Raw genomic sequence first — 12,122 nt, forward strand, 5'->3', positions numbered from 1 at the left:
AAGCACTGTATTTTGCAGACTAGAAGACCCAACAGACCATAAGACACACCCGAAATTTTGGGGAGAAAATAGAGAAACATTTTTTTTTTTTTTATATAACATAGTGGTGCATCTCATATTCCGATTTTACCAGGGGGAGAGGTGGCTGTGGTGGAGTGGGATCACAGGAGGCAGGGTAGCAGCTGCAAGAAGCTGGCAGTGGCAGCAAGAGAGGGGCGGTGCTGTGTCCTGGTGGTGCGAGGTTGTGGGCCCTGGGCTTTCATAAAATGTCAGTGGTAAGCAGAGTCCCCGAACTTCCCATTAATTTTCCTCCGACGGCCATGTTCTCAAACCCAACGCAGGAAAAATCAATGGGAAGTTTGGGGACTCCCCTCACCGTCACTTTGTGAAAGCCCAGGGCCTGCAGCCTCGCATGACTAGGACACCCCCCTCCTCCCAGCCCGGGGCAAACAGCATCACTCTACTCCTGTCGCCACTGGTCTCCTACAGCAGCGACCCTGCCTCCTGTGAACCTGCTCCACAGCAACCAGTAAGCTACATTCGGATTATAAGACACCCCCCCCCCACCACCACCACCATTATCCTCCTAAATTTGGGGTGGGGGGATGGGGGAGTGTGTTTTATAATCCAAAAAATATGGTACCTCACATGTATAAGTAATAGTGGAATTTATGTATTCATTAATCACAGTGTGGTAACGAACAGTTTATATATGTTTGTATATTTAAAACAGTGTATTTGTGCATCTGGTGCTTAAATTAATACTAAAGATGTGTGCGCTTTATTTTAAGCTTTTTTGTAGATTATTTTATTTCACTAATTTCAGAACTCAAAAAAAAATAAATATGAAAAGTACTTACCATTCTACAAGGACGCCCTTGAGAACATTCACCATTTTGACAGGCGAATACTGGAGTAGTAGTCAATCTTTGCAATACGTCTTTAATATTGGTGTTCTGGTATTAAGATATGATTGCTAATGAGTTGGAGATATAAAATAAAAAGTAGATCTCATCTTAGGAAAGCATTACCTTGTTTGGGGACCTTAAGAAAAGTGAATTTTTCCTTTAAACCACTATCAACCATAAACATTTATAATGCATGATTGTATGAAAGCTGCCTAATTACTGGTGTAGAGAGCCATAATAATTTACAATAAGGTCTAATGTTGCAGGATTATCTTAAAAACCATCAACCATGGGCAGCACGGTGGCTCAGTGGTTAGCACTGCAGCCTTGCAGCGCTGGGGTCCTGGGTTCAAATCCCATCAAGGAACAACATCTGCAAGGAGTTTGTATGTACTCCCCGTGTTTGTGTGGTTTCCTCTGGTTTCCTCCCACACTCCAAAGACATACTGATAGAGAATTTTGAGCCCCAACGGGGACAGTGCAGATAGTGTCTACAAAGCGCTGCGGAATTAATGGCGCTATATAAGTGAGTAAAATAAATATAAAATAAATAAAATAGTTTCAGAAAGATGGAGCAGATTTTCTAATGCTGTTCAGCTGTTTTCCTTTTTTACACCACTTATAAACCAACTTATGAGTCTGGAAAGTGGAGAATCCCATAAATCTGTTGAATTTACCACTTTCCTAGACACTCTAGAAAAATATTGGGTGTGTTGCAAATATTTGTTTTGGGTGCTTTAACTCCATTTTGCCTAAAATGATTTGCACCAAAATAATGGCTCATCTAATGTCAGAGTTTTTGTACAAATGACATAGTAAATCTGCCCCATAAGGCTGAAGATGCCTTTTGGTCCCGTAATGCTTATCCTTAGGATCATCAATACACAATCAGTGAGAGTCCAACACTCCCACTCATCACTTAACACTCCCCGCAGTGACCAGAGATAAAGAGTGTATAGAGTGGAAAAATGCAGCTCTGTACTCCATTTCTTGGTGGTTGAAAGGTACTGCAGATTAGCTCCATGGTAAAAAGTCGGATTTTGGTAAGAACTTACCTGCAAAATCCTTTTCAGCGAAGGAAGGAAGGGAGACACAGATCCATTACTTAGTGGGTAGGCGGAGCCCCGTAGGATAGTCACCTCAGATTGGAAAAAGACTACCGGCCCCTCCAGTATATAGGCTCCTCCTACTCCCATGTTCTCCAGTCCGTACACCAGCAGAACAACACCTCCCCTTCTGAAAGTTCAGAAATGAGAGAAAACAGGTTATGTAATAGAAACACAGTCTTAGGCATACCTCACTGGACCTGACAACTGTGTAGAGCTGGCGATACTGGAAGGAGAGCCGTAGAGCGCTAAACCCAGTCCAGATGATCGTCATCAGGAAGGAAATGCGCTGCATCTAGAAACACAAAAAAAACACTTCTGCCATGGAAGGGTGCTGTGTCTCCCGTCCTTCCTTCGCTGAAAAGGATTTTACAGGTAAGTTCTTACCAAAATCTGACTTTCAGCAGCAGAAGGGAAGGAAGGGAGACACAAATCCATTACTTAGTGGGACGTCCTAAAGCAGTACCTCACTTAAGGGTGGGAAATAGTGGCAGAATCTCCAACACCCCAACAACTTAGGCAAGAGCGCAAACCGCGCTGAATAAAGAAAAAAATAAAACGCTAAAGAGATAACTTAAACTACCGCCGCCTGCAGGACCCTGCGTCCCAAGGCCGCATCAGCGGAAGCACTCATGTCCACTTTATAAAACTTAGTAAAGGTGTGAACGGAGCGCCAGGTGGCCGCCCGGCAGAGCTGCGCTGCCGAGGCCCCCTGACGAAAAGTCCACGATGAGCCAATGGCTCTCGTGGAATGAGCTTGAACTTTAACCGGACAAGGCTCGCCCTTGAGCCGGTACGCTTCCAGGATAGCCGAAAGAATCCACCGAGCTATCGTGTCCTTGGAAGCACGTTGACCACGCCGACGACCAGCCGGAATCACAAAAAGAGTCCAACTTACGAAAACCTTGTGTGATTGTAAGATAGAACTTCAATGCCCGCACTAAGTCCAACGAGTGCAAGGCCCGCTCCCTTGGATTCTTAGGTCTTGGACAAAGAGAAGGCAACACAATGTCCTGATTAATGTGCAATTGTGACACTACCTTAGGTAAAAAATCTTCACGGATACGAAGCACCACGCGATCCGGAAAGAATTCCAGAAAAGGAGGCGAGCAAGATAGTGCCGCCAACTCCGACACCCTTCTCAAAGAGGTGACTGCCACCAAGAAGGCCACCTTCCAAGAAAGTAGTGAAAGTTTAGCAGAATCCATAGGCTCAAAAGGCCTATGCTGAAGGGCTTCCAGGACTAGCTTAAGCCGCCACGGAGCCACAACTGCCCTCCGCGGCGGAAACGGACGTGCGACTCCGCAAAAAAAAGAACGCACATCCCTGCGTGAGGCAATAGCCCTTCGAAAAAGCGCGGATAGAGCAGATACCTGACCTCGCAAGGTACCAACTGCTAGACCCTTGGCCAAACTATATTGCAGAAAAGCCAAGAAGTTGGGGATGGAAAAAACCCTCGGGTTTCTTGAAGATCCAGAACACCATGAATAGAAAGACTCCCAAGTTCTGTGATAAATCCTAGACGTAGCTGGACCCCTGGCCGAGTCTCAAGTGCCACGCCGTCAAACAAAGTGACTTCAGGTCCGGATGATAAATGGGCCCTTGGATTAACAGGTCCGGGCGAAGAGGCAGTGGAAATGGAGGTGCCGCCGGAAGAGACACCAGTGTCGAATACCACATCCTCCGTGGCCATCCGGCGCTACCAAAATTGCTGGTACTCGTTCGAGTTTGATCCGCCGAATCACCAAGGGAAGTAAGGATACTGGCGGAAACACATAGATCAGCTCGAACTGGTCCCACGGGGCCACTAGAGCATCTACCGCCACCGCCTCCGGGTTCCTGGACATGAACGTCGGAACCCTGGCGTTCAGCCTGGATGCCATCAAGTCCACCTGAGGAGTCCCCCACCGGGAACACAGCAGTGCAAACACCTCCGGATGGAGACTCCATTCCCCCGGATCCACCTGCTCGCGACTGAGGAAGTCCGCCGAGATATTCAGCACACCTGGGAAATGAAGAGATGGCCGGAACCCTGGACTCGGCCCAAACCAGGATCCGAGAGACCTCCATCATGAGTCTGGGACTCCTCGTCCCGCCCTGATGGTTGATATACGCGACAGCCGTCGCATTGTCCGACTGAATCCGGACCGGCAGACTGCTCAACAGGACCGTCCAATGTCGGAGGCAGAGAAAAATTGCTCTCAACTCCAGAATGTTGATCGGTAGAGACGACTCCTCTGACGACCAGACCCCCTGAACCCAGAGGTCGTTCCAAGCCCCCCCCCCAGCCAGTCAGGCTGGCATCGGTGGAAATCACCGACCACCTTGGGAGAAGAAAGGATTTCCCCAGGGATAGAGTTTCTGGACGTAACCACCATCCAAGAGACTCTCGCACCCTGCGGGAGATAACGACAGAGCGATCCAGTGAAGTCGACGATCGATCCCAACTGGTCAGAATAAGATTTTGGAGATCCCGGGAATGAAATTGTGCAAACGGTACGGCTTCCATTGCCACCACCATCAGACCCAGAAGGCGCATGCATTCCCGAAGGGACATTGCCATCGCCGACCTCATAGCCTGGACATGGCGACGAAGGTTCGCTTGTTTGTCCGGAGGCAGGGACACCCCTGCCTGTACTGTGTTGAACTGCATCGCCAAGAACAGGATTGACTGCGTCGGTTCCAATGACGATTTCTTCCAAATGACCAGCCACCCGAAGTCCTCCATGTGCTGGAGGGAGAGATCGCGAGCAGTCATTGCCTCCTCCGCTGTGGGCGACACCATCAACAGGTCGTCCAGGTAGGGCAGAATCGTAACTCCTTTTCAAAGAAGCGCCATGAGTGGCGCCAGAATCTTTGTAAAAACCCTGGGTGCCAAGGCCAACCCGAATGGTAGGGCCACAAACTGGTAACGGACCTGACCTATGACAAAACGCAGGAAACGCTGGTGAGCCCTGCCGATAGGGACATGCAAATAGGCGTTGCGGATGACGATCGACACCAAGAAATCGTACTGCGACAGAGCCGCTACGACAGAGCGGAGAGACTCCATGCGGAATTTCCGGGTCCGGACATGAAGATTCAAATCTTTGAGAACCAGAAAGGGGCGAAACTTGTCCTCCTTTTTGGGGACCACAAAAAGGTTGGAGTGAGTAAAACCCCCTTCCCCGGTCCTCTGGCGGAACCGGAACCACCACACCATTCTGCAGGAGAGAATCGACCTCCCGCAGCAGTGCAGCAGCCAGCTCGGGCGGGAAGCGAAACTGGCGAAACCTGTCCCGGGGTCGAGAAAGAAAACTCTATGAAATAGCCTGCCGACATAACCCGCGTCACCCAGGCATCCGAAACGTGGGATGCCCAAGTCGACGCGAATTGAGGCAGACGACCCCCCACCCGAGAGCCCTCGAGTGGGAACCTGGCGTCAGTCTGTCTTAGCGGGCTTTTTGTCAGTTTCCCGTTTGTCCTAACGGAAACTCTGTTTCCAGGGAATACGGGATTTCCGAAACGTCCTTTTTTCCGGAAGACGAGGGACGACCCGATCCCCAAGAGGGCTGACAAAACCGTCCCCTGGGCCGAAAGGACAGACGACCCCCACTGGCAATAGATTTGCCCGATGATGACGCCGTAGCTTTCCGCTGCGGCAAGGCCGTATCCTTTGCTTTGGCCTTAGCAATCAGTTCCGTGAGGTCAGAACCAAAAAGCTGACCGCCTTTGTACGCCAGACTCAGCAAACCTTGTTTGGATACTGCGTCTCCAGTCCACTGCTTAAGCCACAGTGCTCTCCTGACTGAGACAGCCGAGGACAAAAACGAAGTAGTATCCAGAACTGCATCTCTGCCATATCGGGCCGCCTCTTCCAACAACTGGAGGAGCCTTTCTACCTCAGATAGCGGGGTCCCATCTTGCCACGCCGTCAGTAGCTGATCCAACCACCGCAGAGACGCCTCACCAGCGGACATGGCCCCTAAGGACGCTCGGATTCATGACCCGCGGCCTCGTGGATGGACTTCGCCTCTAACTCTGTCCCTCTGTCCAGCGGATCCCACAGCTGGGATAAAGGTACGTCCACCTCCGGAGAAGGAACCCAACGTTAAGTTCATCATGCGCCAACAGCGTCGAACGAGCCCGACGCGACACCTGATACAGCCTGGCAGACTTGCCAGGTCTCGTCACCTCTCCAGACAGCTGTAACCTCGTAATATGCTGTACTGCATATGTTAGGCATCTGTCTGTGGCTGGATTTGAAATGGGTCCAAGACCTTCTGTGGTCTCCCATTTTGGGCCAGCCAGGGCTGATGCTGCTTAGCATCATCATAAGCCCCAACAACTAGCTGGTCTATGAGACATACAGATTGTCTCCATAGCCCCATCCACGTGGCCCGACAGTGAAGCAGAGCGACCCTCAGAATCAGATCTCATCAGCAGAAATTGTCGGTGACTCCGAATCCTTCGATGCGCTGCTCGGAGGGGACAGCGCCACCACAGGCCTGTGGTGTTTCTTGCTTCGTGACGTCGGTTGGGACTTAGCTGATACCCAAAGACCCAGGAGGTCAGAGAGACTGACAATGGAGCGAGTGAGTGCCCCCGACCAGTGTCGAACCTGACGCCAAAGAAGACCCCGGCGTATCAGATACATGTGACCGATCCTGGAGCGGACCGGGAAAAAAGGAGTCTGCGCCCCCTGGTCCCTGATCCGACATGCCCCCACACAGTTGTGAGTGTTGCGGGTAAGACGGTAATAACCCCTCAAACTGTGTACAGTAACTGAGGATGTGAGACTCTACCACAGCCTATACGCAAAGCAATTCCAGGCACTGAAGGGTTAAAGCTCCTCTTTAGACAGAGAGGGCTACCCCAGGTTCCTGCAGCAAAAGTTAACCTCAGCAGGGGTTAATGCTACTGACCACGCACTACCCCTTAGCCTTAAAGGGACAGAGGTGCGGGTCCCAGAGCCTCTGTAAAGAGATAACAGCGCTAGATATATCACCTTTGTCTGCCTTAGAAGGTCAGCAGAAGGTGTTCTAAGCTGTAAATGGTGAGGGAAAAGAAATCTTCTGCCTTGCAAGGCAGAAATGACTCACCAGCTGGATTTGTTGAGAGCAGGGTGTCTCAGAATTTCACACCCCCTGAGTTGTCAGTGGGAGTTAGGTCGCAGCTGCACGAGGTAATGGTGTAGTATTACCAGGAAGAGGAAGGGGGGCTGGGACAGCTCCAGCGCGCGACAGGCAGCAGAGAAGGCGCGAAGCCACACCCCCGCCACCGTGCAGAGAGCCGGAGGAGAGCGGGCGCTCACACACTGCCCCATATACAACTGCGCTGCTGCTCTCTGGAAGCAGCCAGCAGCCCCAGGCCACCCCAGCACCTACAGAGGTGGTAGAGGCTTACCTCACTAATGGTGCAGCTCCCTGCTTTGCTTGCAGCGGTGATCTGCAATAAGGGAAACAGGCAGTCACCATTTACATAAACACATGTAAAGAGCGGCTGCCGCAGCAGCCGCTATAGCACTCACGCAGAGCACTTACCCGGCTGAACGCCACAGGGATCCTCAGGGATGTGTGGCGCCATGGCCCTTTGCTCCCCCTATGGCGGAGCACGCAGGGACCCTCTCAGATGTGTGGTGTGCACCTCCGCCAGGGAGCGCCCTGTATCCCCCAGGGCTGGCAGGCTTCAGTGGGGACCTCCTTAAGGGGTACACAGAGCTGCCAGGGGAGGGTCAGGGATCTCAGCAGTGCCGAGACCCCCTGAGACCTCTAGACCACGGGGGTCCAGGTCTCGCTGGATATAAAATAACAAACTCTTCTGAGGAGCTGCCGAAGCAGCGACTATCCTCTGAGACCTCAGATAAAAAGACTGATGAACATGGGAGTAGGAGGAGCCTATATACTGGAGGGGCCGGTCGTCATTTTCCAATCTGAGGTGACTATCCTATGGGGCTCCGCCTACCCACGAAGTAGAGCATCTGTGTCTCCCTTCCTTCCCTTCTGCTGCTGAAAAATATATATATAGTATGCCATCACCTGAGGTGATAACAGCTGATTGGTGAGATGCAGGGTGGAATGCTGGGTATAAAGCCCACACCAGTTTTAACCCCTTCATGCCAAGGCCACTTTCCATTTTTTCCTCCCCTTTTTTCAAGAGCTACAAGTTTTGAACTTTTCAATGCACATGGCTATATGAGGGCTTGTATTTTGCAGGGCAAATTGTACTTTTGAATGACACCGTTCATTTTATTATGTGATGCACCGGAAAGTTGGAAAAAAAATTCAAGTGCGTTGAAATTGCAAAAAAAAGGGCAATTAAATTTTTTTTTAAAAAAATTATTTTTTCTTTTAACACCTTCATCCCAAAGCCTGTTTTCACCTCCCCAACAAGCCAAATTTTACAATTCTGAAAAGTGTCGCTTTATGTGATAACTCTGGAACGCCTCAACATATCCCAGTGATTCCAAAACTGTTTTTTTTTGTGACACATTGTACTTCACATTAGTGGTAAATTTTGTTCTATATGATTTGCATTTATTTGTGAAAATATCGAAAATGTAAAAAAATAAATAAATAAATTTCACTATTTTCCAACTTTGAATTTTTATGCACCTAAATCAAATAGTTATACCATATAAAATAGTTAATAAATAACATCTACCACATGTCTACTTAACATCAGCATAATTTATTTTTAAACAATTTTTTTTTTCTAGGAAGTTATAAGTGTTAAAAAGCAATTTTTCATTTTTCCAACAAAATTTACAAAACTAAAAAATGTTTAGGGACCACATCAAATTTGAAGTGACTTTGAGGGGCCTTTTAGACATAAAATACCCTAAAGTGACAGCATTTTAAAAAAAATGCACCCCTCAAAGTGCTTCATAGAAGTAAAGCAATGTGGAAGGGAAAAAAAAATGAAAAGGTCACTTTTTCCCAATAAAATGTTGTTTTTATGCCCCAAAGCTTTTATTTTCATAAGGGTAACAGGAGAAAATAGACCAATTTGTTGGGCAATTTCTCAGGAGTACACAGCTACCTCATATGTGGAGGAAAACTACTGTTTGGGTGTACAGCAGGGCTCGGAAGGGAAGGGGCACCATTTGACTTTTGGAGCGCAAAATTCGCTGGAATGAATAGACGCCATTGCAGGGTCCCTGATGTTTCTAAACAGTTGAAACCCCCCACAAGTGACCTCATTTTGGAAACTACACCCCACAAAGAACTTAGAGGTATGGCGAGCACCTTAAAACCACAGATGCTAAACATTATTTTATAATGTTTAGCTGTGAAAATAAAAATATTTTTTTTCCACAAAAAGGTGGCTTTAGCACTAAATTTTTCATTTTTACAAGGGTAGCAAGAGAGAATGGACTCCAAAACATGTTGTGCAATTTCTCTCGAGTACACCATATACCCCGTATGTGTTAGAAAACTACTGTTTGGGCACACGACAGGGCTTGAAAGGCAAGGAGTGCTAATTGAATTCTGGAGTGCAATTTTGGCTGAAATAGATTGCGAATGCCATCTCACATTTGAAGAGTCCCTGTCATGCCAAAACAGCAGAAACCCCTAAAAGTGATGACATTTTAGAAACTACACCTCTTGAGGAGTTCAATTAGCGGTGTAGTGAGCATTTTTAGCCCTTAGGCGATTCACAGAATTGTGTAATATTGGGCTGAGAAAATGGAAAATTATATTTTTTTTCCACTAAAATGTTTCTTTGGTCCCAAGTTTTTAATTTTCAAAAGGGATAATAGGAGAAAATGAACAGTAAAATTTGTTACACAATTACTCCTGAGTATGCCAATACCCCATATGGGGTTAAAAACTAATTTTGAGGCGCAGAGCTCAGAAGGGAAGAAGCACCATATTGGAGTTCAGGTTTTGCTGGAATTGTTTGAGGGTGCCATGTCACACTGGCAGAGCCCCTGAGGTGCCAGGACAGTGGAACCCCACGCCCCCATAAGTGACCCCATTTTACAAATTACACTACTCAATTAATTCATTTAAGGGTTCAGTGAGTCACAAAGTTTTATTTCAATAGGCAGTGAAGAAAAAATAAATATATCACTACTGGTGATGAGCGCAAGTGCTCATTACTCGAGTTTGCCAATGGTGCTCAGGCACGTACAGAGTATTGCAGCTGCTCGAGTGACATGTTCGGATCCCCACAGCTACATGCTTCTTGGCAGTTAGCCACAAAACATGCGGGAATTGCCTGACAGAAACGGGCAATTCCCACGCTTTGTGGCTGCCTAACAAACGCGAAACATGCAGCCGCGGGAATCCGAACGAGTCACTTGAGCAGCCGTGATACTCGGTACATACCCAAGAAACGAGCTTTTACACGCATCACTAATTACCACAAAAATTTTGTTTTAGCCCCAGGTTTTACATTTTGTCACAGGGAAATGGGTAAAAATGGTACAAAATTTGTCAAGCAATTTCTATTGAATGTGGTAATACCCCATATGTGACTGTACAATACTGCTTAGGCACATCGCAAGTCTTGGAAGGGAAGGAGCGCTACTTGACTTTTGGAGAACAAATTATAGAAGAATAGTTTTTGGACTCCATAAAGCGCCTACGTACCAGAATCCCCCCCTCAAGGGACCACATTTCAGAAAGTACACCCCTTTGGGAATTTATCTACAGGTGTTTGACTCCATGGGTGTTTTCCAGAAACCAGCAGCAGTGGATGTTGCTGAGTGAAAATTGCCTATCTCCCTTTGTAGTGCCCAGTACATTATGACCAGCTCCTGATACTGGAGACACGCATTCGTAAATAAAGCGGGCTCTCATCGCTATACAAATTTTAAACATGTGGATGCTAAATGTGATTTCTTTTGTGGGGCAACTAGCCATAGCACTTTTCCAGAGTCTGTGCTACCAGTAATGTGTAAGTCCCCCATATTTCCATTAGCAGATGACAGACCTGAGTGCGGACTTGCTTTTTTTGTGGATTGATTTGAAGCTTTTACTGGGAACATTTTACATAACATTTTGGATCACATTTATCCTGTGCTTTACGGTGGACCCATAGAAGTGCTACCAGAGCGCGAAATGGCTGTCGTCCGGTCTCCTTTTCCTCCCCCTGCATTCCTCCAAAACCTGCACACCGTGTCCAAGTCCCACATATGAAATAAAGGACTAAATTGTTTTTACTGAAAAGGTGCATACAGTCTTCTCTTTTTCTTCGTTGCTGACATTCTCCCGAATTTTATCCTCTTGCTGGGACAAAACTCCAGATGCGCTTAACACGAGAATCTCTCTTCCGCACCACGTAAAAATCTGGCAAAGGGAATACTTTGGATTCAACACCCTGACTCCTCAGTAACAACAGATGCCAGCAAAAGAGTTTGGGGTGCGGTTACATCTTGGGTGGTTTTCCAGGGAGCCTGGCCAAAAAAAGATGGATGACCGGTATTCAAATTTCAGGGAATCAAGAGCTGTAGAGGAGGCCCTCAGAGCAGCAAGTTCTATACTTCAAGGAACTCAAATCAGATTTTTTTTTGGAAATATGACCACAGAGGCCCACCTATATCATCAGGGAAGCACAAATTTCGGGAGCCTAGGAGAAGTCTAGGCAAGAATTTTCTTTTGGGCAGACCATTATCTCCAGTCCTTGTCAGCCCTCCATATAAAAGGGATCTGACAAAATATAGGCAGACTTTCTGAGCAGGGCGGATTTAAATCTGGGAGAATGGAGCCTCAGTGCAAAAGTGTTCCAATTAATAACCAAAAAAATGGGATCATCCAGATGTAGACCTGTTTAAGAGTTGGCAAAACACCAAGTGGATCATTATTTCTCCATAGATCCAAACAAGTCTCAAAGGTAAAAGCATTTTTCTCACCTGTGGAGCTTCAGGTTGGCCTATGTATTCCCTCCAATTCCCTTACTACCAAGTACATTGCAAAAGATCAGAAGGGACTATGTCAGGACTATTTTGATCGCTCCTCTATGGCCAAACAGGAGCTGGTTTGGGGTTCTGAACCACTTATCCTTTCTCCAGACGTTGACCTGCTACATCAGAGTCCAATTTTTAATTCGGCACCCCACATCTTATGCTTGGCAGCCTGGCTTCTGAAGCCTCAATCCTGAAAGCTAGAGGTTTCTCAGATGA

General features: G+C 47.5%; 2 protein-coding genes across 7 annotated transcripts in view; both read right to left on the reverse strand.

Annotated features, from left to right (window-relative positions):
* Nucleotides 1–12,122, reverse strand: part of SERAC1 (serine active site containing 1) — a 564,154-nt gene that overhangs the window by 530,710 nt on the left and 21,322 nt on the right. For 2 of the 5 annotated variants that reach the window (XM_073671515.1, XM_073671516.1), the window contains exon 1: nucleotides 861–978. The exons of 2 other annotated variants lie outside the window; for them this stretch is intronic. The gene's annotated coding sequence lies outside the window, so the exon portion shown is untranslated. Of the gene's footprint in view, nucleotides 1–860; nucleotides 979–12,122 lie in introns of those variants that run through there. One more of the 5 variants, XM_073671519.1, reaches the window with a different exon arrangement.
* GTF2H5 (general transcription factor IIH subunit 5) overlaps nucleotides 1–12,122 on the reverse strand; it is a 60,829-nt gene that overhangs the window by 27,372 nt on the left and 21,335 nt on the right. Inside the window, exon 2 of one of the 2 annotated variants that reach the window (XM_073671521.1) lies at nucleotides 861–956. In XM_073671521.1, the coding sequence (XP_073527622.1) occupies nucleotides 861–895 (35 nt within the window). In that variant the 5' untranslated portion in view covers nucleotides 896–956. Of the gene's footprint in view, nucleotides 1–860; nucleotides 977–12,122 lie in introns of those variants that run through there. The other variant, XM_073671520.1, reaches the window with a different exon arrangement.

Source organism: Phyllobates terribilis, unplaced genomic scaffold, assembly GCF_046119375.1.
Source record: "Phyllobates terribilis strain yellow unplaced genomic scaffold, ASM4611937v1 Scaffold_3__8_contigs__length_932513732, whole genome shotgun sequence".
NCBI lineage: Eukaryota > Metazoa > Chordata > Amphibia > Anura > Dendrobatidae > Phyllobates > Phyllobates terribilis.